This window comes from Rhizophagus irregularis, chromosome 4, assembly GCF_026210795.1.
Source record: "Rhizophagus irregularis chromosome 4, complete sequence".
Taxonomy (NCBI): domain Eukaryota; kingdom Fungi; phylum Glomeromycota; class Glomeromycetes; order Glomerales; family Glomeraceae; genus Rhizophagus; species Rhizophagus irregularis.
The window spans coordinates 94,342-118,575 of record NC_089432.1 but is presented as its reverse complement, the minus strand read 5'-3'; the positions used below and the strand labels follow the sequence as shown (position 1 = coordinate 118,575).

The 24,234-nt window shown below is 35.4% G+C and overlaps 9 protein-coding genes across 9 annotated transcripts; 6 read left to right on the top strand and 3 right to left on the bottom strand.

Annotated features, from left to right (window-relative positions):
- Nucleotides 1-797: 797 nt before the first annotated feature.
- On the top strand, nt 798-1,676 carry OCT59_023389 (uncharacterized protein; the record flags this gene model as incomplete). The annotated part of the gene is made up of 1 exon (XM_066134650.1): nt 798-1,676. One exon carries the CDS (start codon nt 798-800, stop codon nt 1,674-1,676), a length of 879 nt encoding a protein of 292 aa, XP_065990751.1.
- A 73-nt stretch (nt 1,677-1,749) lies between these two features.
- Nucleotides 1,750-2,046, top strand: OCT59_023388 (uncharacterized protein; the record flags this gene model as incomplete). The annotated part of the gene is made up of 1 exon (XM_066134649.1): nt 1,750-2,046. The coding sequence occupies one exon, from the start codon at nt 1,750-1,752 to the stop codon at nt 2,044-2,046; it is 297 nt and encodes a 98-aa protein (XP_065990750.1).
- Nucleotides 2,047-2,838: 792 nt separating this feature from the next.
- Nucleotides 2,839-3,216, top strand: OCT59_023387 (uncharacterized protein; the record flags this gene model as incomplete). Its single annotated transcript, XM_066134648.1, has 1 exon — nt 2,839-3,216. The coding sequence occupies one exon, from the start codon at nt 2,839-2,841 to the stop codon at nt 3,214-3,216; it is 378 nt and encodes a 125-aa protein (XP_065990749.1).
- A 222-nt stretch (nt 3,217-3,438) lies between these two features.
- OCT59_023386 (uncharacterized protein) lies at nt 3,439-3,690 on the top strand (the record flags this gene model as incomplete). Its single annotated transcript, XM_066134647.1, has 1 exon — nt 3,439-3,690. One exon carries the CDS (start codon nt 3,439-3,441, stop codon nt 3,688-3,690), a length of 252 nt encoding a protein of 83 aa, XP_065990748.1.
- Nucleotides 3,691-4,173: 483 nt separating this feature from the next.
- On the bottom strand, nt 4,174-4,524 carry OCT59_023385 (uncharacterized protein; the record flags this gene model as incomplete). The annotated part of the gene is made up of 1 exon (XM_025310592.1): nt 4,174-4,524. One exon carries the CDS (start codon nt 4,522-4,524, stop codon nt 4,174-4,176), a length of 351 nt encoding a protein of 116 aa, XP_025180926.1.
- A 764-nt stretch (nt 4,525-5,288) lies between these two features.
- OCT59_023384 (uncharacterized protein) lies at nt 5,289-5,923 on the top strand (the record flags this gene model as incomplete). The annotated part of the gene is made up of 2 exons (XM_025330282.2): nt 5,289-5,478; nt 5,571-5,923. 2 exons carry the CDS (start codon nt 5,289-5,291, stop codon nt 5,921-5,923), a joined length of 543 nt encoding a protein of 180 aa, XP_025180927.2.
- A 132-nt stretch (nt 5,924-6,055) lies between these two features.
- Nucleotides 6,056-7,698, bottom strand: OCT59_023383 (Coronin-like protein crn1). The gene is made up of 2 exons (XM_025316290.2): nt 7,326-7,698; nt 6,056-7,252 (listed from the first exon to the last, which is right to left on the bottom strand). Exon 2 carries the CDS (start codon nt 7,104-7,106, stop codon nt 6,222-6,224), a length of 885 nt encoding a protein of 294 aa, XP_025180928.2. The 5' UTR covers nt 7,107-7,252; nt 7,326-7,698; the 3' UTR covers nt 6,056-6,221.
- A 9,306-nt stretch (nt 7,699-17,004) lies between these two features.
- Nucleotides 17,005-17,286, bottom strand: OCT59_023382 (uncharacterized protein; the record flags this gene model as incomplete). Its single annotated transcript, XM_066134646.1, has 1 exon — nt 17,005-17,286. One exon carries the CDS (start codon nt 17,284-17,286, stop codon nt 17,005-17,007), a length of 282 nt encoding a protein of 93 aa, XP_065990747.1.
- A 2,685-nt stretch (nt 17,287-19,971) lies between these two features.
- On the top strand, nt 19,972-23,542 carry OCT59_023381 (uncharacterized protein; the record flags this gene model as incomplete). Its single annotated transcript, XM_066134645.1, has 6 exons — nt 19,972-21,246; nt 21,311-21,730; nt 21,807-22,553; nt 22,616-23,027; nt 23,089-23,155; nt 23,224-23,542. The coding sequence occupies 6 exons, from the start codon at nt 19,972-19,974 to the stop codon at nt 23,540-23,542; spliced, it is 3,240 nt and encodes a 1,079-aa protein (XP_065990746.1).
- Nucleotides 23,543-24,234: the final 692 nt, after the last annotated feature.

Sequence of the window (24,234 nt, the reverse complement as noted above, 5' to 3'; positions counted from 1 at the left end):
CGATGCATCATTATGGACTTGACCCAAGTCATTATGTCTCTGCTCCAGCACTTTCTTGGGATGGCATGCTCAAGATGACTGGAATCAGGATAGAGCTATTCACTGACATGACCATGCATGATTTTACTGAAAAGGCTAAACGTGGAGGAATAGCTATGGCTGGACACCGTTTCTTAAAAGCCAATAACCCTAAGATGGGTGACTCCTTTAATCCCTCTAAACCTACTACTTGGATTTCCTATGTAGATGCAAACAATCTGTATGGATGGGCTATGAGCCAGTACTTACCTATTGGTAATTACAGATGGGAAGCATCTCCAGAATATTTCAAACAGAATCCAGATAAGCAGAAGCAAATACTTAATGTAATTCTTAATACAAAACCAGATGCTGCCCGTGGTTACTTCCTAAATATCAAAGCGCACTTCCCTCTTAAGACTCATGATTATCTACAAGATTTACCTCCTGCAGTTAATAGTATAGCTGTAAAAAAGGATAGGTTAAGTCCATATATAACCAAACTTGTTAATAACTTAGATGGAGGGCGATTCCCTGAAACAGAGAAGTTAGTTCCACATCTTGGTAAACATGAAGATTATGTCATACATTACCAAGAGCTCCAGTATTACATTAAGTTAGGCATGGTTGTAGATGAGATTACACAAGTCCTATCATTTGATCAGGATAACTGGTTAGCTCCTTATATTGCAAAAAATACAAATTTACGTCAACAATCCAAGAATTCATTTGAGAAAGACTTCTTTAAACTCATGAATAACTCAGTCTATGGCAAGACTATGGAGAATGTACGTAAATATCAGGATGTCAAGCTTATGAGAATGATCAATGAAAATGATGAGAAGAAATTCCTTAAGAAAATCCGCAAGCCCTCCTTCAAGTATGCTCGTCAACTTGGCAACACACTTGTAGGAGCACATATGGGTAAGGCTAGTGTTATTCTCAATAAGCCTATTATCATTGGTGCATCAGTCCTCGGTCTCAGTAAACTCTTAATGTACTGCTTCTGGTATGGTTTTGTCAAGGAGAAGTATGGAGACAAGGCACGACTTGGATATATGGATACTGACTCCTTTATCTACCATGTTGAGACAGAAGATATTTACAAGGATATGGCAGAGCGTCCAGATCTCTTTGACCTTAATGATACCAAGACTATCGGACTTTTCAAGGATGAGACTCCTGGAAATGTAATTACTGAATCCTACCACATCCGTGCAAAATCTTACCACTATATCTTGGCTGACAAGTCTACAAAGTCCAAACATAAAGGAGTAAGCAAGAAGGGTATGAGTGATATGGCTAAGGACACATATTTCCCATCTTTAGGTGGAACTTTATTAGATGATACAGTAGAAAAAGATGAAATCTTCGATCCTATGACTCAAGTATATCGGGACTGTCTTTTTGAAAATAATATCTTCTATGCCAAGAATGTAGGAATGCGTACAAAAAATCATGTAATATCACTAATTGAGTCAGAGAAGAAGGCATTATCCCCAATTGATACAAAACGCTGGATTTGGTCAGATGGTATATCCTCCTTACCATTCGGACACTGGCGTATTAAAGTATATAAGAAACTTCTTGAGCGTGGCACAAGTCATGAGACAGCAGAAAAAATAGCTATAGGAACCAGATTACCAGAGAAATATTAGAATGATATAGAATAGTTTAGTGATACTTAGGCATATATTAATAATAAATTATATTTTTTTCTCAGTAGTTAAAATGGAAGACGATCCAATCTATGATATACATAGTAAAGAATATATCGATGACCTAGTGCATGTTACAATTCAGAGAGGTCTCTTTAAAGATGTAGAGGATGCAATAAAAAGTATAAAGGCATTAGCTAAAATGGTCATAAGTTCTAAGACTAGTATTGATGCATTTATGAAATGCCCTGTACCAAACATTCCAAAAGCCTTTTATGACTTAGTAGAGGCATTTTATTATTCACTACTAGCTTCTGTAGAGTGCCCAGAAGGGCAAGAGAAGGCGATCCTGGAGAATCGGTCAAGGTGAGAATTTATTTTTTCAAACAAGATATAGCATATATAACGTATTATCTGTTTAGACGTGCGGTTAGTATTAGGACACATCACTAAAATGACAAATGACATGGTACGACAAAAACATTCATCCGGCGAGGAAAACTGCTCCCGTCTTAAATCACTTGAAGATGATATTGACGAGGTTGTTGACAAGGATACTGTCATTGACATAAAAAACGACATGGTCCTCGTCGCGGACAAGTGTCGGAAACGCTAAAGGTCAACAGACAGGTGCCCTAGTCCCGGAGAATATGATCAACAGGTCAGGCATTGCGGAGAGACGATCATCAATTTTTGCTGAGCCACTGATTGTGCGACAAAAATAGGCAGATCACAAGGCAAGTCTGTGCGACATATTAATTTTCGCATATATTGAAAAAATATTCATGCCAACTAGTACCTTTATTTTTTTCCCCAAACAAATGTGAGAAAAATGTGAAAGAAAGTCTACACGCAACACAGGTCTACCCTATAAGTCAATATTAACGTCAAAAGCATATGTTATGAAAGGCTGAGGACTTTGCAATTCCGAGATCGCCAGGCGTAAAGCTACTTTGAGACTTGCGAGGAAGATCTTCATGTGAAAAGGTTTGAAAATTCCGCTTGCATGTGCTTTCAAAGGTTTCTTGGCATCATACGACAATGTTAATCATCTTTCTTATATTCGGTATTCGGCTTCTTATTCTGCAAGTTCCAGTATATAAAGCGTAAAAGGACAGGTAGAAGTTTACTCAACCTTCTCGCAAAAAATTAAGGTGCGTATATGCAAGAGATTGAAAATAATGAAAATGTTTTCATGCAAATAATCTCACTAAGGGCCTCCATATGTATTCAGGATTCCAGTATGACCGATATTACTCTCAACTGCCGTATTGTTTCTAATGATCTTCTATGTGATAGAAGAATTACAATTGACAGGGGACAAACAGTTAGCGCTCTTGAAACCGCAATTCGAAACAATCTAGGGGCGTCTTTTAATAACATTCCTCTAGATATTCGTCAAATTCATCCTAGCAGTGTTAATGAAAGACGTATGCAATCGCAGACTTTAATTTCTGAATATTTTAATGGTCAACCCGATACAGACTACGTTCATATCACCGTACACCCTGTATTACCGAAGGAAAAAGAATCAGAATAATAATTTTTGTATCATGTAGCGATATATTCGCAATTTTTATGTATTGTAAGCCGACTTTCGGCAATGTTTTATTAAATAAAGTACGCAGTGTCCCGCTTTCGTAATTTTTTTTTCTCATAACATTAAACAAATTCATGTCGAATATAATTTCTATAATGTCCGTTAACAAAGCTAACCAACTTGAAGTTTTGAGACAGTGTATCTCTGAGCTGAAGGCTGAGAATGCCGAACTTAACGTATTTAAACGGTGTAGTACTGAGCTTTGAGGCTGAGAATTTCAATCTTAAACGCGAGGTAGCAAATCTCAGGAAGGAACTAGGGAATAAGATCGAGGAGTTGGAGAAGAATGGAGAGGATGCCGAATCCAGACTCGCAAAAGTGGAACAGGACTCTTCGGTGGTGAATGAGCATCAGTCCAACAACGTCAGCAGTTTCAGGCATATGGGGGGATTGGTCTGCTCAGGGCAAAAATAATTACTATTATCTATTATGTCCCTTCAATAGCACCTATCAGGAAAAGAAAGTTATAATTACTACACCGATCTAGGGGGTCCTTTTTCGGTGTTGTGACATGGGCGAACCTGCTATTATTATGACTTGTAACGTAATATATTCGTTTTTTATGTATCGATTGCTGTTACGAATAAATAAAGTAACATTTTTTGAATCATGTGAGAAAGGTCACGAAATCACACCGCAGTATTACGTCATTGATATCATATGTAAAGTGGCCGCAGTATCACTGCCAAAGGCTAAAAAATTAAGCGTGTATATTAGCACAGGCGTCATGTATTGCGGGCTTCGTCCCGAACCAATGCCGGATTGATCCTCTATTTGTTTTTTCGCGTATTAATAAAGCAAGTCTTCCGATGAATTAGTAATACAGTTGATCATATTCGAAAAGACTTAAACCATTCACTGGATCAGCTAGTGCGTCTAAAAGTGCATTGTGTTCCCTTACTCCAAAAGCAGATGATTCGGTAAATATATCAAATAGTCCATTCTTTGCTTGCTCAGAAATATTTGGAAGGCGTTGGGTAAATAACCTAAGAAGGATATACGATGACGAGCCTCCTGGGCTTGAATAAGTTTATCCCAAGCATCTCTACCATAACAAGCTATGTAATCGTGTCCGTCTCTGATACCCAAAATGTCGTGATCATCATCAGAGTCATCTTCATCACCATCATCCCAAACTTCATCGTCTTCATTATCTATCACAGATCCATTGCTGTTATCATTGTCTATTAACCCTAGGGTCTCGTATTCTGCACTAAGGATAGAATCATTTGGTAAGACTGGTTCCATAGCTACGGTTTGTAGTTTGTACTAAAATACTTATCTTCATTTGCCTGCTGACATGAATTACCTGATCCTTGCTTGATCACCTATAATTCATAATAATTGTGTAGTGCGTAACCGCATATAATCTATTGCTCAACCATGTGACTACCGCAGCCGCAGAATTTTTTTGAATTATGTGAGAATAAGTCACGAAATCATATGTAAAATATGCCGCAGTATATACGTAAAAATACTGAGTAATAGGCGGTCCTGAAAGTTCTGGCATAAATTTTGTGTAGCGTAAATTACGTTAATTAAAACAGACCATGAGTCAACAATGTTTGTTATGCCCCTGATTTGATGCTGTGGTACCGTCGATCGATTTCTATTGCATTATAAGGCGATCGAAGTGACTGTATAACAATGAAAAGGGGCATTATTTAACTGTTAACCTATATTCTAGATTGCGCAATTACTCATTCTCTACCAATTTTGGGTGTTAATAAAAAAACTACGGATACCCCTTTAGTAATCATGCGGTTAAATCTCTCGCGCAGTATTAATAAAGTATAAAAGGACCTTGTTTCCCGTTTTTAAAGTTAACACTCTTCAACTGTTATTATCTCAAAAGTCCCAAATAAAATTGCATAGTGCTTTTTGAAACAATTTAAACTACAGATAGCATGAACAGACGTGATATTTTTTTGATTACACTCTTCATTTCCATAATCGTAATCCATGAGATGCCGGTTCTTTTGGGAACCCTGCATACCCGAGGCATCTTAACAATGGATATGCTCCAGAATGTTTTTTCGGGAAATGTTTTCACATACGCAATTTTAGCTGGTGCATTGTCATTTTTTCGTAAATATCAGTCCGGGACAAATAATGAACTTGAAAGAACGGTCCTGGCGCTAAATAATGAACTTCAAAAAATGCGCGCTGAAAATGAGTGGCGGAATGACGTAATCTCACAAGGTAAGCATGCACGTCACAGTCCGCAGTCCGCAGTCCGCATATGATTCATTGCCCGTGACGTTACATAATAACCTGCGCCTCATTTCTTCTAGTAGGATCAAACCGATTCTCTTCTGCAAGTCGTTCAACTACTGGCAAACGTTCCGAGTATGACGACGAAACAGAAATGTATTGGGTTGAATTCACTGCCATTTTCGATCAGAGAAGAAAAAAGGGGAATCGCTCTCCTACACAAATGTACAATATATTATCCGATGAGATCGGACTAAGTCCTGGCACATTAGCCAGTTTCTATCATCACAGAACGAATCCAAGAAAAACTACGATGGATAAATTAACTCCATGGATAGAAAGGGAGGGGAAAAGGGTAGTTAGTTTCGCGAGTAATAGTAGTAGTAATATCAATAGCAGTAGTAATATCAATAATGAAATTAACAATAGTTAGTAAAGGATAGCGGGAAGGAACTGCCATTATATGGTCTAGTGGCCGGCAAATTCCTCACTTGAAACATCCGCTATCCGTTTTATTTTTCGTTTGCAAAACCTATATATCATGAATAATAAAATCTATTTCTTTGCCATTTAAAACGTGTGTGTACGTGTTTTCGAGTGAATGTTTTATTAATACAGACTGAGGATAAAAAATAAATACATTGGTTCGGGACGCATCCCATTATACAGGTGTTGAAGTACGAGTTAAAATGCTCGGGACTTTGCCCGTGATACATGACTAATTTTCTATCCTATGACTTAACGACCGTATCCGATTTTTCCTTAAGATTACCCGATGACCTAGGCTTTTTTATTGCCCTCTCTTCACTTTGTGAAGCTGAATCCGGCTTCTGCACCTCCTCCAATAACCATGCAATATGTCCGAGAACTTTCCTAACCATGTTTTCCATATTCTCGTCCTTGTATACAACGACAATAGGTTCGGATAGTTTGAATCTTAGCCTGTCCTGATCATCGAGCGAACATTCCATAAAGTACCATTTTTCCGCATCTGTGATTATCCCGAATACCTTACCTACAAACACACTCTCTTCCTCCATCTCATTCGCCTTACGTTTACGGTTTGATAATGCGGATTCGAGTTGAACGGCATTCTGAGCAATACCCTTAAAAAAATCTTCGTCCTTTACCTCTGTCACACCGACAGTTTTCGCAGTTTGGAGCAAGTCTATTGCGAAATCAACCGGTCCGTGTCCATTGGGTCCTGTGATGTTTTTTTCTGGTCGAAGCTCGAACTTCCTCTCGTACAGATTTACCCCGGCGACAAGATAGGAGCAGACATATTGTGATTTCGATGCTTCATTCCCGCTGATTGGAATAGCCTTGAGACGAGCATTCAGCTCCGCAGTAAGATGTTTGAGTATTGCCTTGGAAGAATCCTCTTCCAGTTCTTTATACTCGCAAGTGAAAGGCGGGAACACTGATAACGAGGGATCGTCTGACTCGCCAAGACCATAAAGCTGGCACACCTTCGGGAATGACCAATCTGAAAATGGTTTTGATGGCGTCTCAATGAACACGGTGAACTTGAGATTGTTCTTCGACACGAATACGTTAAGCATCTCACGAAGACCCTGATCGTTTCGAGGAGAGAATTTCCCACTGTCGTTTAACATGCTAAGTTCCGCTCCATCATTGTCGAGGGCCGGTGTCTTGTGAACTCCACGTATATGTTCTTTTAGTCCTTCGAGAGTCGCGTGTTCGATATTCACTGTCCACTTGAAGCTCTTCGTTCGCTTCGGACTCACGACGACATCGAACGCTATAATGCAATAACCGGGTTAGTCTCATGACCTGAAGATTTCGCTGACGGCTCGTAAGTAAAAAATACGTACCATGCACGGACTTGTTGAGTAATGCCTGCAACGAAGCGACTTGGTCAAGTAATTCCTGTTCGCGACTTGAAGTGACGGTTGACACGGGTGGTTCGACTAAGACATGAATATGTTTCTTAGGCGGCGTCTCGGTCCAGTACTCTCCAATTTCGTTTATTGCAGACAACTCGTCATTGCCATTGAGTTTGAGATTCTTCAACTGATCGTCAAGGTGATCGCCACCAATTTCCACTTTCCATAGCCTGAGCTTGTCCGCAGGAAAATTGTCGAACTCTGGTGCTTTTTTCGCCTTTATGGCGTCCTTGAGTTTGCTAATAGACTTGTCCTTCTCAATATCAACTTCGAAAGCGTTCGCGGTCGTATTTCCTTTGACAAGGCAGAATAACGTGACTGACATTTTCGGGTTTTATACTGTTTTTTGCGAAATGTTATTGGCTCAAAGTACGGTGTGTGAGGACAAGAATAAAAAAGAATTTTATTTGCGCAAAAATACCAAGTGGGGGTATATGTGAAAAATGTGGATGTTGTACAGACCCTGCCGTGTGATCATTTATTTTGTTGCACAGGAGTACACGCATGTGGCTTGATGAACATCCTCCGAGCTGGTAATCCTTCGAGTTGTCCGGTCCTAAGGGACCTCTGATCGACTGAATCTGATAAATACATAGTATAAACTTCGCAAATCATCATATAAACACTAATACTGTTATAAACTTCGTAAATCATCACCAAACATGGCCTATGATATTGTTTTATGTGGAGATCGTCTTCCTAAACCCAATAATCTTCATCCTGGATATGATTTGAATTACGTTAGAGAACGTTATTTTACATCTATTCATAACCAGAGGAGAGAAATAGTCGAATAGGAACAGTTGCTTGCTCCGGTCTTTGCATGGTTTGCACATGGGATTTTTTTCCTCCTCCTTCAGTGGTAACTGCGCATAGAATTTGCATGGGTTGCGCATGGGATTTTTTAACTTCGCATGGGCTTTGCGTGGGTTGCACATGAGATTTTTTAACTTCGCATGGGCTTTGCGTGGGATGCACATGGGATTCTTTTATTGCACATGGGTTTTTTCGTAAAAAATGTTGTCTGAGATAAGAAGGATAGGGAAACTCCTTATTACAATACTGGCAGGTGCGATCAGTTAGTTTTTTTTAACCTCAACTGAAAAGACATTTCGCTGAGCCTTGTGAACAGAAAGAGGAATGGAAATAGACTTACCATTCACATTAGCTTTGAATTCTCCCTTTACTACCGGTTCCCATCCTGCACGATACTGCCACTGTGTACCAAGTATTAGCAATGATTTGTCCTTACCATTTCGATCCTTCTCAGTAGGTATGACAGAAAATTCATCTGAAATGGTGATCAAATTTTCTCCTTCTCCGATGGTTATAGGGATCTCATTGATAGTGCCAAGAGTTTTGGTTGATCCAGCTACACCATTAAGCGCATGCACATTCTTCCGATCTATTTTGAGACCTAGATGCTTAGCTACATTTTCAGAGATTACTGAGGAGTCAGACCCTGTATCGATCATGGCATAGGGTATGCATACATTTTTGATTTTACAGGAAATGGTCGCAACATCATTGGGATCATCTAACCGCAGAAAGTTGATTTCTATGGGTCTTGGCCAGTATAAGTTTTTCTGCTGATAAGCACGAATTGCATGATTCAATGTTTTATCATCTTTTTGTTCTACTTCAGGTGGCGCATCTACAGGAGGAGTTGGCAATAGCGGCGTTATTGTAGTATTAACAATATGAACCAAAGGAGATAAAATGTCTTGCATATTTGCTGAAAGAACATCCCAGAGTTTCTTTCTTTCACTAACTGGATAGTCACTAACAAAATGATTTAAAAGCGGGTCTTTCAGATTCTCATATGCTTGATTGGTATAAGCATTAATCTGTAGGAGGATTTCTTTAGGACATTGTGCTGCTAGTGAAGCAATTATAGACTTCAGTGCTGCATGAAAGACTTCATCAGTTTTCTTGAGAATAGGTTCTCTTTTAGATTTGGAAGTACGGGATTTCTTCCCTTTGTTTTTTACCAAAACTCCACGTCGACAAGTTTTTTTTTTACACTAAAGCAATTCTGAGGTTCATCCTCCTCCTCCTCTTCTTCAGTTAACTCTTCCTCAGTTTCTTCATCAGTTTCCTCATCACTTTCAGATTCTTCATAGTCAACTATGTGAGTATTGTTAACTTTCTTAGTACATCTACTCCGTGAACACTTGTTCTTGGAATGACCTGTTCTACCACAGTTTGAGCAATGACGTTTAGGAGAAGATTTGGTTGTCTTTGTCACCTTTTTAACCTGACCAGTTCCGAAGTGATCTCTTCTTAGATGTTGTGTTTGTCCACCTAACTTTCTGGTAAGATCACTCTCAATGAAAGTATGTATTGCTACAGGGATTTGTTATGTCACCAGTATAGCCAAGACGTACTGCTATATCTGCAAGCTTTTCTAATGCAGTTCTATTCTGTGGTTGTTCTACTATAGTGGTTGGATTTTTTCGCCCTCCACTTTCATACCATTTATTACGTAACTCATTAAAGAAAGCATCAAGATCAGCAGGAGCAGCAATTCTAACTCTCATTTCTAAAACATCAGGCAAATGATTATATAGATAAGGTAAAATTTCAGCATATACTTGTCCTTGTGCTAATGATCGAATCCTTTTTGCATATGTATCTGGTGTATCTATAGAAGAAAATGATTCATTCATGAGTGCTATTATAGCACCTTGATTTGTTCCAACCATCACATCTCTATATTTTCCTTGCAGCCAGTTTAGAAACTCTGGTTCTGTATTAATAGCAGCATTGGCATTATATGGATTATTTGCTGGAATAGGAATAAATCTACCAGACATTTTATTTTTCATAACACTGCATCTCATAGCAGCATTAAAACCAGCAAAAGCTAGTGGACGAGCCATCTCATTGACAGCTCTAAGCTTTTGATAATAAGAGTCTGGCGGCTCTTGTCCATCATAAAATGGTAACTGTGCAAGACCTGGTGATATAGTATGCATGACATCTTGTATTGTAGCCATGTTTGGAGGATTGTTTTGTAACGCTAATATTTGTTGTTGTAAATTTAAAATATTTTGGGCCTGTGCTTGTACCTGGGTCTGTGAAATCCTATATTGTCTTTGCCAGTTTTGTGCCTGACGTATACAACCTGCATGCCTTCTTCTCCAACGTTCTGTATCAGCATTATAGCGTAACATCAGCTTGTGTGCATTCCTTCTATGCTCAGCTATCTGATTCTGTTGGTTTGCTATCTGATTCTGTTGATTTACCAGCTGATTCTGTTGGTTTGCCAGTTGTGCATCTTTGCGTCTATTCAGAAAACGTATACCTAGATTGGCTATTTGTATTCCTGCAATACGTGCTTGATTCTGTTGTGCAATAGTTTCCCAGTGTCTACGAGCATTTCTCTCATATGTAAAATCATCACGTACTCTTATTAAGTCTTGATTAAGAGTATTTGTACGATCTAAAGATTCTCCAAGTAATGTCTGCAATCCTTCTATCTGATTTAGTTGGTCTACACCAATTTCTTGCATTAGAGCAGCTTGACGAATAATTTCATCAAGACTTTGAGTGTAGCATTAAAGACATCATCTATGTCTTGTGGAATTGGAATCCTATTCCGATCAAAAAATAGTCTAATCTCAGACACACAATCTGCAACTGCCCGTCGGCGGTCTAGTATTCTTAGAATAGGATTGAATAATTCATTATCTTCATCCATTTCTATCTTTCCTTTACATAAAGATAATTCTTGAATGCGTTTTTTGAGTTTATCTACTGTGTCTTCAAGCTGAATGATACGTTCATCCTGGGCAACAAGTGCCTCTTCCTTTAACTCTAAGTGATCTCGATACTTTCCAAGTTCAACTAAAGTGGACTGACACTCTGCCTTTAACCGATCGATTTCATCCTCACGTGAAACAAGATTTTTTTCAAGATAGAAGATATATCGTTCACATGCCTCTATCTCCTTTGTGAGTTTACGGATTTTCTCCTTATTGGAAATATTATTTGTTTCCTCTTGAACTAGCTGTTTGCGCAAATCAAAGTTGCTATTTAACAAATCAAGATATGCCTGTTCAACTCCCATTGATTCCTATTATTCCAATAGATTCTGATGAAGCACGAAATGTAGAGGTGACTTCGGCTTTATGCAGGATATTCTACCAACCATCTGGATATCAGAGGACTGCCAAAAAGTTGTATGAGACATCACAAAATGCTGGATATGATTTCACCTTAGATGAAGTGCAGGATTGGCTTGAAAGACAGGCAGTACATCAAGTCCACAAACCTCGTCCCCGATTTATCTCTCGTGTAAGTTTTAGTTCTATACAAGTTCCCAATGAAGTTCATCAAGCTGACATTTTGTATATGCCATATGACAAGGTTGGACATGTGACTTATCTTTTCTGTCTCAATATAGTTGATATAGCATCGAGGTATAAAGAAAGTGTTCCTATAGGTTCAACCAGTGTTAAAAATCGACAGGGAATCCTAACTTCTCATACTATTGCTCGGGCTTTTGAAAAGGTATATGATGATACAACATGTCCGCTCACTTGGCCAAAATTATTGATTACAGATAGGGGTTCAGAGTTTAAAGGTGAGTGTGAAAAGCTGATGACTTCCCATGGTGTAAAGATTCAAAAGGCCAAGTCTAAGCGTACTGTTGGCATTGTGGAGCGATATAATCGTACCTTGGTTGAGAAACTATTTCCCTCTCAAGATGCATCTGACTTACTAACTTTAGGTAAAACGAGATCTCGAGTCTGGGTAAAAAACTTACCTATTGCTGTAGAAAGTATAAATAACTCAGTGACCCAACAACTTGGTATATCTCCTGCTATAGCTATAAAAAAATCACGAGTGTCTTCCAGATCTTCTTATCCTCGTGATGGACCTGTTGGGTATGAAGAAGAGAAACTACCACCTAATATAAGTGTAAGGTACTTACTTGAACCAAATGATCTGGAAGGTGGAAGACGTCGAGCAGGAGATATGAATTGGTCACCTAAGATTTATCATATCCATATGTCTTTAACACAGAAAAATCAACCAGTTTTGTACTGGCTTATTGATGATGATGGTAAAGAATCAGAGAGATCCTTTGTGAGGGAAGAACTTTTGGTTATACCAGATGATACAGAACTTCCACCACAATGGGTACTTATGAATTAAGATAGTCTTCTACCTCATCATCTGCTTGGGAGTCTGTGAGGAAGTAGTCTTTTGCCAATTCATAGTATAACCTGTATAGCTTATTAATAGCAGACAAAAGTTTTGGCTCTCTGCTATACCAGGTCTTATAATTTTCCAAGATTTGCTGATACTTTGTCTCATTAGGTAGAATAGATTGTGCTGTTTCAAGAACAAAATTTTCTGGTTCTTCTGCTTGACGCAATTTGATTATCCTTTGTTTGTAACATAACATGAATTTACCATCCTTTGGTTTCTTGTAAAGGATGCCTGCTTTAATTACAGCAATTAGAGCTGATTCAATTTCACGGTATGTTGGCTTAGCTGGTATAGCTTGGGTAGACATCATTTTTATATCATGTAAACTTTTTTTTAATTTAACTTATTTATACTTAATAAAAATGATTGGAGAATATACTTGTGAATATTTACATAACACAGGCAAGCCTTGTGGTCGTCCTTGTGTGAGGCCAGAAGGTTGTCGCATTCATTGGAAGACAAAATCACGCTTTCCTTGTGCTGTATGTGGTAAACCTACAGGTTCATCTAGTGGTCGATGTCAATCTCATATTGGGAGTTATTATCAAAATCGGTATGAAAATAGGCTTCGTCAAAGAATCAGAGCAATTTATGATTAGGGTTAAATTTTGGTTAGACTTCATTGTCCCAGAATTTTTCGTATAGGAGGAAAAGCTTTAAAACATATCTAGTTGCCTTCCTGCTATACATTTTTGGTTGAAGCCTGGGTCAGATTTTTGGTTAGACTTCACTGTCCCAGATTTTTTCGTATAGCAGGGAAAGCTTTACAATATGTCTAGTTGCCTTCCTGCTATACATTTTTGGTTAGAGCATGAATGGCTTAAATCATCGAATGAATCCCTTTTAGAGTATCATAAAAATAGTATGCCACAATGGATTGCTGAATCGTGCCATCGGTATTACAGACACTTCGTGTCCTTCATACCTTTGGCACTTATAAAGGCAATCTGATATAGCATAAAATTATGATACCCTGGAATGGATTCATGCGTGGTAATAATGCCTAGGAATAAATGATGTTAATCTTATCTATAACGCTTAGGGGGTTCTTTTTAGCTATCAAGTAATAACATATCGGGAATCAAGGTTAGGTGGTCTGGGGATAGAAAAACAGGTATAGTGTTATCATATCAGAAAACAAGGCTAGGTGGTCTGGGGGTACACTAAATTATGGTAGACCTATGTGATAGCCGCTGTCCCAGAACCCCCAAGATTGTCCTACTGGATCATCGGATATCTGGTCAATACTTGCTCACCAATTTGACCGGATGGTTGACCGGATATCTGAATAATCTGGTTAATCCGGTGAATCCGATGAATCCGAATTCAATTTTTTCTACTTAATACTTTTTATTAATATTAATTGACAATTAAAAATTTTTTAATAATAAACATAGTATTTATTTTACGTTATTACACATGATTTTTAACAAATTATTTGACACAATATTTATAAAAAGTTTAAGATTTGGATCAAACCAGTTTGAAGACCCCTAAAGAAAAAAAAAGAAGAGAATGTTAAAGACTATCCAAAGACTAAAAAAACAAAATTACCCCTCCCTGACTTATTTTTATATCCCAACTGAAATCCAGGTTCAGGAAGGCGTCCCCTAAAAAAAGAAACAAAAGGAACGTTAATTACGTTCCTAAAGACAAGAAAAAACCAAAAATACTTTTTTCCCAACTTACCTTTATAACCCATGCCGAAATCCAGGTCCAAGAAGGTGTCTCCCTAAAAAAAGAAGCTAAAGGAACGTTAATTACGTTCCTAAAAACAAAAAAACAAAAATACCTTTCCCCCAACTTACCTTTATAATCCATGCCAAAATCCAGGTTCAAGAGGCGTCCTCCTAAAGAAAAGAAGCAAAAGGAATGTTAGTTACGTTCCTAAAGACAAAAAAAAAAAAATGCCCTCCCTCCCAACTTACCTTTATAACCCAAACCGAAATCCAAGACCAAGAAGGTGTTTCCCTAAAAAAAGAAGCAAAAGGAACGTTAATTACGTTCCTAAAGACAAAAAAAAAAAATACACTTTCCCATCTTACCTTTATAACCCAAGCCGAAATCCAGGTCCAAGAATACGTCCCTTTAAAGAAAAGAAACAAAAAGGAACGTTAGTTACGTCCCTAAAGACAAAAATAAAAAAAATACACTTCCCCATCTTACCTTTATAACCCAAGCCTGAGATCCAAGTCCGGGAAGGCGTCCCTCTAAAGAAAAGAAGCAAAAAGGAATGTTAATGACGTTCCTAAAGACAAAAAAACAAAATACCCTTCCCCAACTTACCTTTATAACCCAAGCCAAAATCAAAGTCCAAGAAGGCGTTCCCCTAAAGAAAAAAAGTAAAAGAAACGTTAATTACGTTCCTAAAGACAAGAAAAAACTCTTTCTCCAACTTACCTTTATAACCCAAGCCAAAAAACAAGTCCAGGAAGGCGTTCCTCTAAAGAAAAGAAGTAAAAGGAACGTTAATTACGTTCTTAAAGACAAGAAAAAATAAAAAAACTCTTCCTCCAACTTACCTTTATAATCCAAGCTGAAAAAAAAGTCCAGGAAGACGTCCCTTAAAGAAAAGAAGTAAAGGAACGTTAATGATGTTCCTAATGACAAAAAAAAATGAAAACCTCTATTATTAACTTACCTTCAATAGCCCAAGCTGAAAACCGGGTTCAGGAAGGCGTCCCCTAAAGAAAAGAAGCAAAAGGAACGTTAATGACATTCCCAAGACAAAAGAAAAAAGAAATTTACGCTTACCTTTTGAAATCCAAGCCATCCAAGTCGTTCTGAAGTCCAAGTTCAAGTTCAAAGTGTTTTTTTTTTAAAAAAAAAAAATAATAATAATGAAAAAAAATAGTATAAATTTGACCGGATTGGACCAGATTATCTGATCAATCTGGTCAATCTGGTTATCCATGTAACATCCGATCAATCCGATATCATCCAACAGATCCATCCGGATTATTCGCAATCCGTTCATTCTTAATCCGGATGATCCATTTTTTGATCAGATCGGATGATGGATTGAACGGATTTCACTGGAGCACACCTCTACTTTAAAGTATGATAAAGAGCTGCAATTAATACTTTAATTTTTACAAAAAATTCAATTTAAAAATACCTGGCTTGTAGCCTTGCCGTATCAACCAAATTTTCATGTACTTCGATCACAAGTTTCTCGTCTCTTTTTTCGATAATTTCATCAACATCATTATTCTTTATATCTTCCAATTCATTCAAAGAATTTGATATTCCACATTTTTTAAAAGACTGAATAATTACTTCGTCAGAGATGTTGTCCTACGAACGTTTTACCCACCCACAAACTTTACTCAATCTAGCACGTCACAGGTTTCCAGCCGCGGTTTGTCCAGCACCACCATTTGCTATCCATAGGTGCCACTCCCTACGAAGATTGTCTTTAAACGGCTTGTTTATTGCTACATCCAGAGGTTGACAAATACTTGTCAATCCTCCTGGAATCACCGCTAAGTTGAAACCATTTTCACGAAACTTCTTTTTCACAGACTCTTCTAAATGCTCCCTAAAGGAATCGTATACCATCATTTTCAGAAGTTCGGGTTCATCAACTTCCTCAACAAGGTAATCAATATAATTTTTCATTATATTTGCATCCATCCAACCGTTCTCTTGAAACCAAACTATAACGCCATCAGGAAATTGTTCACCACGAGGTTTCTTCTTTTTTTTAAAAATACAGATCAGAGGTAACTTGCTTCCATCTGTAATGAAGAATTAATCATTAACCAGCACAATCCTTTGATTTTACTGACAATTTAAGAGAATCTTTTAAATTTTCGTGTAAAATCAGGTAAAAAAAATGAAACTTGCCGGCAGCGCAAGTTAAGACAACGGTAAAGCGATTTTTTTTGTTACTTGTTCTGTGAATATGAACCGTCTTGTCACCTATTACGTTAATAGTGAAATTTCCCGCCATGTCGAACCAAACTGGAGTCTCGTCCATATTGAAAATATTACTAAATTCGAAAGACTTTTGAATTCTAAGACAAGTGATGAATTGCTGAAATTTTTCCAATGATTCTTCGGTTTGCTTCAGAAGTTTTTGGGAGATTTTTGTACGTCAACGCAAAGACAATTTGTACCTTTTCATGAACAAGGTTAACCAACGAAATGATGCCTTAAACTTTTCTGTAGAATTACCGTAAAGCGCAATCATTTCTGGTTCTTCTAAAATGTCAAACATGGTAAATTTTGCAGTTGTATAGGTCATGGCTAATCCCTGCATTCGCTGTTCAATAATCCAGTTATATAATTTCTTTTCGGTTTCAGGATAAAAAGCTTTTTGGCCAGAACCAACTTTCATGGTGTATCTCCTTGTCTCGGTTGTCCACTTTTCGCTAGCTTTGATCTAACGACCAATCATACTACCGTTAAGTAGAAAATGCCTTGCCGCTTCATTTCTTCCATTTGACTTAGCGTAAGCTACAACTTGTTTTTTCTGCTCGATAGAGTATGAACTGCGTTTACTTGTGAAAGCTTTTTTACGTTTAGATTGTCTACGTTTGGCGGTTAGTTTAGCTTGTTCATATTTGGCGGCTAATCTAACTCGTCTACGTTTTACGGCTAGTTTATCTTGTTCATATTTGGCGGCTTGTCTAACTCGTCTATGTTTGGTGATTTTAGCAACCATGATTTTAATAGGTATGCGTCGTCTCGCATTACGAGAAGTACCAGGAGCAACGCGAGTATCATACCGTATTTAATTTGTTGTACAAACGATCATGGTTACTAGCACAAGAAAAGTACCCCAAAACTAAGCACCCTCATAGCAAAAAAATATGCTTATTTACCGCCAAATACAGTATTTGTGGAATTGCAGATAATTGCGGATTTGCAGATCTGCAGATTTTTAGATTTAAAAATCTGCAATGTTCTGCAATACTGTAAATTACAATTATTCCGCAATTACATATTTGCAGCACCATCCTTAATATGGAGTATATAAAAAAGAAATATTGTATAGAATGATATATACATTGTAACCATAGATATTGAACTTAATGGAATAGATAAATAATATATCGAATAAAAGATTACATGGTAGAAAGTCACATAATCGGATAAATAATTAGCCAGAAAGGATAAATGTTTAGGAGAAGAAATGGTCTACATGATGTAATGTTTATTAAATGATTAACGACGAACCAGTAGATCAATCAAGAGGGTCGATCGATGCGGTTTAGCAACCAGTTTATCAAGTTCATCAACAGAAATAATTAGGAGGAGTAACTATAAGCTACAAAAGATAGATTATGGAAATAACATATAAAATGAGACAATAGCGAATTAAAATTGAATTTAATGAAAATACATAAAATATTGAAAAACAAAGGATAATATAAAAGATAATACAAAAGATAATATAAAAGATAATATGAAAAGATGATACAGAAAAACATTATTTCTTTACGATATAATATTTGAAAGATTATGTTATTTTAAAGAAAAGATAGCACAGCCATAAAGATGGGTTATAAATTATTTCTTTACAATGTAATATTTGAAAGATAAAAAAGATAACATATAAAATAGTATATAAAATAGTATATTAAAAATAACATATTAAAAAGATAGCATATTAAAAATAGTATATCAAAAAGATAGCATATAAAAGATAGTACATAAAAGATAGTACATAAAAGATAACACATAACATAAAATATTAGAAAGAAATAAGAAGTAAGAAAAGAAATAATAAGAAAGTTGGTTTAAATAGGAGCGAAATGGGAAGTGAATTCCACAGTCATCAGTGAGGATTTTGAATTTTAAGTAATTAGATTAGTTGTGAATTTTATGAAGATCAAAATATAAATAAAATACTTTTTACACATAATTAATTATTATCGACTCTTTTATACTGTTTTCTTATGATGAAAAAGTATGTTAAATAATGAATTCCTTTACCATTTGATATATGAGAAACGCACGAACATGGTAGTTCGATTAGTCGGAATGTACACAATCATATGGATGAAGGGTTCATAAATGTTTGTAAAAACGTTAATTATTAAAAGTTATTTTGAATATTCTTATGGTTCGCCTAAGTTTTAATTAATGTTAAATAAGTATTAAAATAATGGAATGAATATGAATATAAAGAATTAAGGAGTCCCAAGTGTGACTCGTATTATTTTGAGAAACCCGAGTGTGGTTTATTGAGAAGCCTAAGTGTGGCTTGTATATTAAGAAAGTCCGAGACTAGTGACTTTAAAGCCCAAGTGTGGCTAATGTATATTGAGAAGTCTGTGTGTGACTTAGAAAATGATGAAAATTGAGTTAAAGATTTAAAACTAAACCAAGCAAGAATATTAATGTTTTGCTGAGAGTACATATAACAGAAGCAGGAAACTTTGTTTACCGCTGGGTAGCAGACAGGGATAACAACATATATATAAAAATAAACATATGCTTATATAAATCATATATAAAATTCTTTGCAAATTTTACTATAAAAGGAAATTTGTTATATTGTTATGATTTTTTCCTTTTTAGCTAATTAACCAATAGAATTTAAAAAAAAAGTAAGGTAAAAATTATTAGTAAAGAATCAATTTTCTATGGTGACCTTTATTATAAGTAAGCGAAATTCTAATATAGCAGATTGATATCCTATATGGATTTACCTTTCATCTTATAGCAATTATATATAGTATAATTTTTTATATATGCATTATTAGTGCTCCTAACAGATCGGTTCAGATTGGATTTAACTTAAATCTGATCTGATCTGATTTTTATTTTAATAGATCTGATCTGATCCGAATCTGATCAGATCTGGTTCAATTTGATCTGAATCTGGTTTAGATCCATTTGAATCCAATTTGAACGATCCGAATCCGATTCGGATCTGGTCCTTCGTACTAAAAAAGAAAAGGGAACGTTAATTACGTTCCCTTAAGTAAAATAAAAAAACTTAAAAAAAGAAACAAACTTACCATAGTTCGTTCTTTTTTTAAATTCTGGTCGTTAATGACTTCGTCCACGTCCAGGTTTCTTAAAAAAAAGAAAGGGAACGTTAATTACGTTTCCTTAAGTAAAAATAAAAAAAAACTTAAAAAAAGAAACAAACTTACCATAGTTCGTTCTTTTTTTAAATCCTGGTCGTTAATGGCTTCATCTACGTCCAGGTTTCCTAAAAATAAAAGAAAGGGAATTAATTACGTTCCCTTAAGTAAAAATAAAAAAAAACTTAAGTGACAGATCGGAACTCGATAGGATAAAATGATCGACAATCTATAATTAATTTTACGAGTTTCGTTATTAATAAAAAAACTTTTTTTGGAATTTCGGTTTCTTTGTTATAAAAACTTTTACAATGAGCAAAAAAAAACAGTATATAGTAACTCTTTTAGCTAAAGGAATTATTTCAGAAGACTTGCATTATGGAATATATGCACGAAATTGGTGGGAACCGTGCAAATTTAACGAAAACTGCATAAATCCAATACCTTATCGACTATTTATGTCTGTTAATTGTTGTCTTAACGGTAAGAACTTTGCAATAACAGTTCTTAATGATGAGCAAACACATAACCCATGTTTTCGTTGTATTTGTGATGGTAAAGATTCCGGAACTCAACTAACAGCTACTGCAGCTATTAATAACACGTATAGCCAAATTTTTAGTAATAAAACAAAATATTCAGGATTAGCTGTAATGGGATTTGATAATGAAGCAATTGTTCATGAGTTAGTAGCTGATATTTCATTTATTCCAATATTTATTCGCTTAGATCAGATATTAATTGTAGTTAGTAAAATTGGTGTTTCATCTCGTGAAGGATGTTATGGTGCTGGTCATGGATCTCTTTCTACACTTATAACAAAATATGCAGACAAACGTTCACTTTTTGTACAATCTATAGAAGATGAATGCAGTTTAGATATTTATAATGAAGGTATAAAATTATATCATAATAAGGATACTACACCTAATAAAATTTGGGAAACTATCGGTATTCTTAAAAAATATGATGGTGCGACTTTATTTGGAATTACTGATTATAACATTCAACAAATATTGACAGAATTGAATAAATTAGAAAAGAGTAAAAATTTAATTATTTGTACGAGTGATAATTGGAAAAACATTGATATATTGAATCTTATATTCGAACAAAATATAAAAAAACGTAAAATTGCCAACACATTTTCAAGTTGGTCAAAATTATTCACAAACTGGTACGATCAAACTAATACAATAATTCAATTTCCTACAATTTTATATCAGATTTATCCAAAAAATTATCAATTTCAAGAAAAAGAATTAGGTGCATGGCGAGCAATGTTTTGCGCTTCTGGTTGTACAAATATTACACCATTTATGAAAAAACGGCATTTGATTGAATTTTGGACAAAAGCACCAGATCCTTCATCTGATAGGGAAAATCTAGCAAAACTCTTTGAATCGGGAATGTTATTAGTAATAGAAAATAAATCTTTTTCTCAACCTGATAATGAAAGTGAAACATTTTGGAAAAGTTTACAAAAAGCTTTAGAAACAAATAAAAGAGGAATTGATGGAAATGTTAGGATTCTTTCAATAATTGCCGAAAATTTTACATACAAAAAACTCAAAGAAAAGTTTAAGGTAAAGATAAAATTCATATTGAATTCATTATAAAATAAATCTTAAAAAATCTAAATTATTACAGATAGGAAGTGATATAATTAATTCTGCACGAAAACATGCAAGACTTAATGGACCAGGTGCACCAAGCCTAATAAAGCCAAAAAGAATTGTTAAACGGATGTCTGAAATTAAAGAAAGACAATTTCTAATTTTTTTTCAGGATCGAAGTGTAGTTGCACAAAGTTCCTACCAGGTGGATAAAAATGGATCCCCAATATTATATATGCGTGATCAAAAAATCAAATTGTGGAAAAAATTTGAAGAAACCTTTCCTAACGGTATGAAAAAGACATCATTTATGGGCCGATTAGCAAACTGTAGTAACATTAAATATCGGGATGATATGGGTGGACTTTGTCTTACTTGTAATGAATATGGCTATACTCCATTTGAATCTTTAACAGCTATTGCATGCAATACATTTTTGCAAAAGGAGCAATTAGTAAGTGGAATCTATTTTGATAAATAAATTATTTAGTTTGATTATATTATAATTTACCTTTTCTAAATATCTTTAGGATAATGTATTGCGAAAAATTGATGATTTAAAGCGTCATCTGCGTCGTGGTTATGAAAGAGAATTAGTGGTTAATGCTGATGGTACAACAATACATAATCCCTGTATTTCCCATTGTTTGCCATATGCTTTTGGAAAGTGTTCTGAAAAACATACTTCACGGTGCTCAGAATGTGATAAATTTTTTGAATTTTTTGAATTTATGCACCTACATATAATGGAGGATCAAGTTGCTTCTTTAGACGAAATAAAGGAACACTTGCAATATTTTTTAGCCTATACAACACGAAAGATATACTTGAATGCTCAATTTAAAACTACGTTGGCCAGTCTTGATGAGAATGGTGCATTATTTATTGTTGATTATAAGATGAGAATTTTGCCAAGATCTGCTCGGGAAACTAAAGCAGAATTTTTTGGAAAACGTGGATGGACACTTCATACAATTCTGGTTTTTACAAAAAAAAAAGATTGCAAAGAGTTAGATGTAAGGGCCTACGATCACTGGTCAACTGATACCAAACAGGATGCTTGGTTTACAGCCTCCTCATTTGAAGCTGTTTTTGAAACAATAAAACATAAACCAAAGTGGATTAGAGTAATTTCAGATAATGGGGCACATTACCATTCATCAGAACTTATGGCTATAGTTGCACATTGGAATGAGTGGTATCAAATTGAGGTTCGTGATTGGCAATTTCTTGAACCAGGCGAAGCTAAAACAACTATTGATTCGCATCATGCTGCAGTAAGTATTATTGTTATAGTCATTGCAATAAATTTCATATTAAAATTACCTTTTCTTTTTAGATTTCCCATTCAATCAAACGATATATTCGGATTGGATATGATATTCGTGATGGAGAGGATATAGTGGAAGCAGCTAAACATTTAGCTGGTACATCACTGGCAAATTTAGAACCAAATCGAAGTCAATTTGAACCTGAAGATGAAAAAATATATAATATTAGCAAAAAAGGACAAAATTCAAAGCCCAATGTCAAAACTATAAAAGGTATTTCAAATTTGTTTTACTGGAAATGGCCAATTTCTGGCGAAATGACAGGTTATGTATGTGCCCGATCACTTCCACATTTTGGTCCATGGAATAATTTTTCTCCTGCTGCAATTGCCAAACTATGCACCAAACCAATTATTCGTCCCCATCCAAAGATTTCTGAACAAACTGAACCTGAATTAACTTGGACAATTCCTCTGTTAGGTGATTGATTGAAATAAAATTTTTTCATCATAACATTTGACTAATAATTTTCTATATATAGATACACCTAGCATACCAGAATTCATGGATAATAATAATAATGGTGATGGTGAATTAGAAGATGTAAGGTAAATAGATGTGAAACTTAAACAAACATAATTCAAATTATAAACCTACATGATTTGTATTGAATTAGTTCTGTTGACATGAATTTTCAATTTCCTATGGGATGGGCGCTAAAAAGCAATCAAAAAGTAGGAGGAAAAGGAAAGGGAAAAAGAATGACAAAGCAGGTAAAGGAGTTGTTGAAAAGTTTTTTTTTGAATGGAAATCTTAATCAAAAGGATAAGATGTCAGCAAAGGATATGTATAATGAACTGCTGACATTTGTTGAATCTGGTGAATTGAAAGCTGAAAACGTCCCTAAGATAACAACAATACAAAATTGGATCTCAGCTTATGCACGAACGTTCAAGGAACAAGCTACAGAAAATATGGTAAATAACGCACTATAATATAATAAATAAACTGGTAGAAAGTAAATGTTTATGATTAAACACCGCTCAGTATGTTTTAAAAAAAAAATAAAATAAAGGAACGATGCCTAAATAAACTATATATAGGGTTAAACCCAAAAAAAAAATCTAAAACTAACCGATTTTGGTTAAAATTGCTCATAAATAATTTATTTAAAGCTTGAAATAGCCAAAAATATATGATCGGAATCTTACGTTCTTCCATAGTAAAATCGAAGACGTGGAACTCTGGCGACTTCAAACTCTTCAAGTGGCTTAGTTAGGATCGACATTATTAATTACTGTATTTAAAATTTGCATATTATATCACATGATGAGACGACGATCCGGTAAAATAGGAGTTTTAGCAATTTTCGGTAAAGATTTGCGTAAATCGTAATTAATAAATTTCACCTATTGAGTCGCGATCGGTCCCTTAAAAAAAGAAATGAACTTACCATAGTTCGTTCTTTTTTTAAATCCTGGTTGTTAATGGCTTCATCCACATCCAGGTTTCCTAAAAAAAGAAAAGAACGTTAATTACGTTCCCTTAAGTAAAAATAAAAAAAAACTTAAAAAAAAAACGAACTTACCATAGTTCATTTTTTTTTTAAATCCTGGTCATTAATGGCTTCGTCCACGTCCAGGTTTCCTAAAAAAAAGAAAGGGAACGTTAATTACGTTCCCTTAAG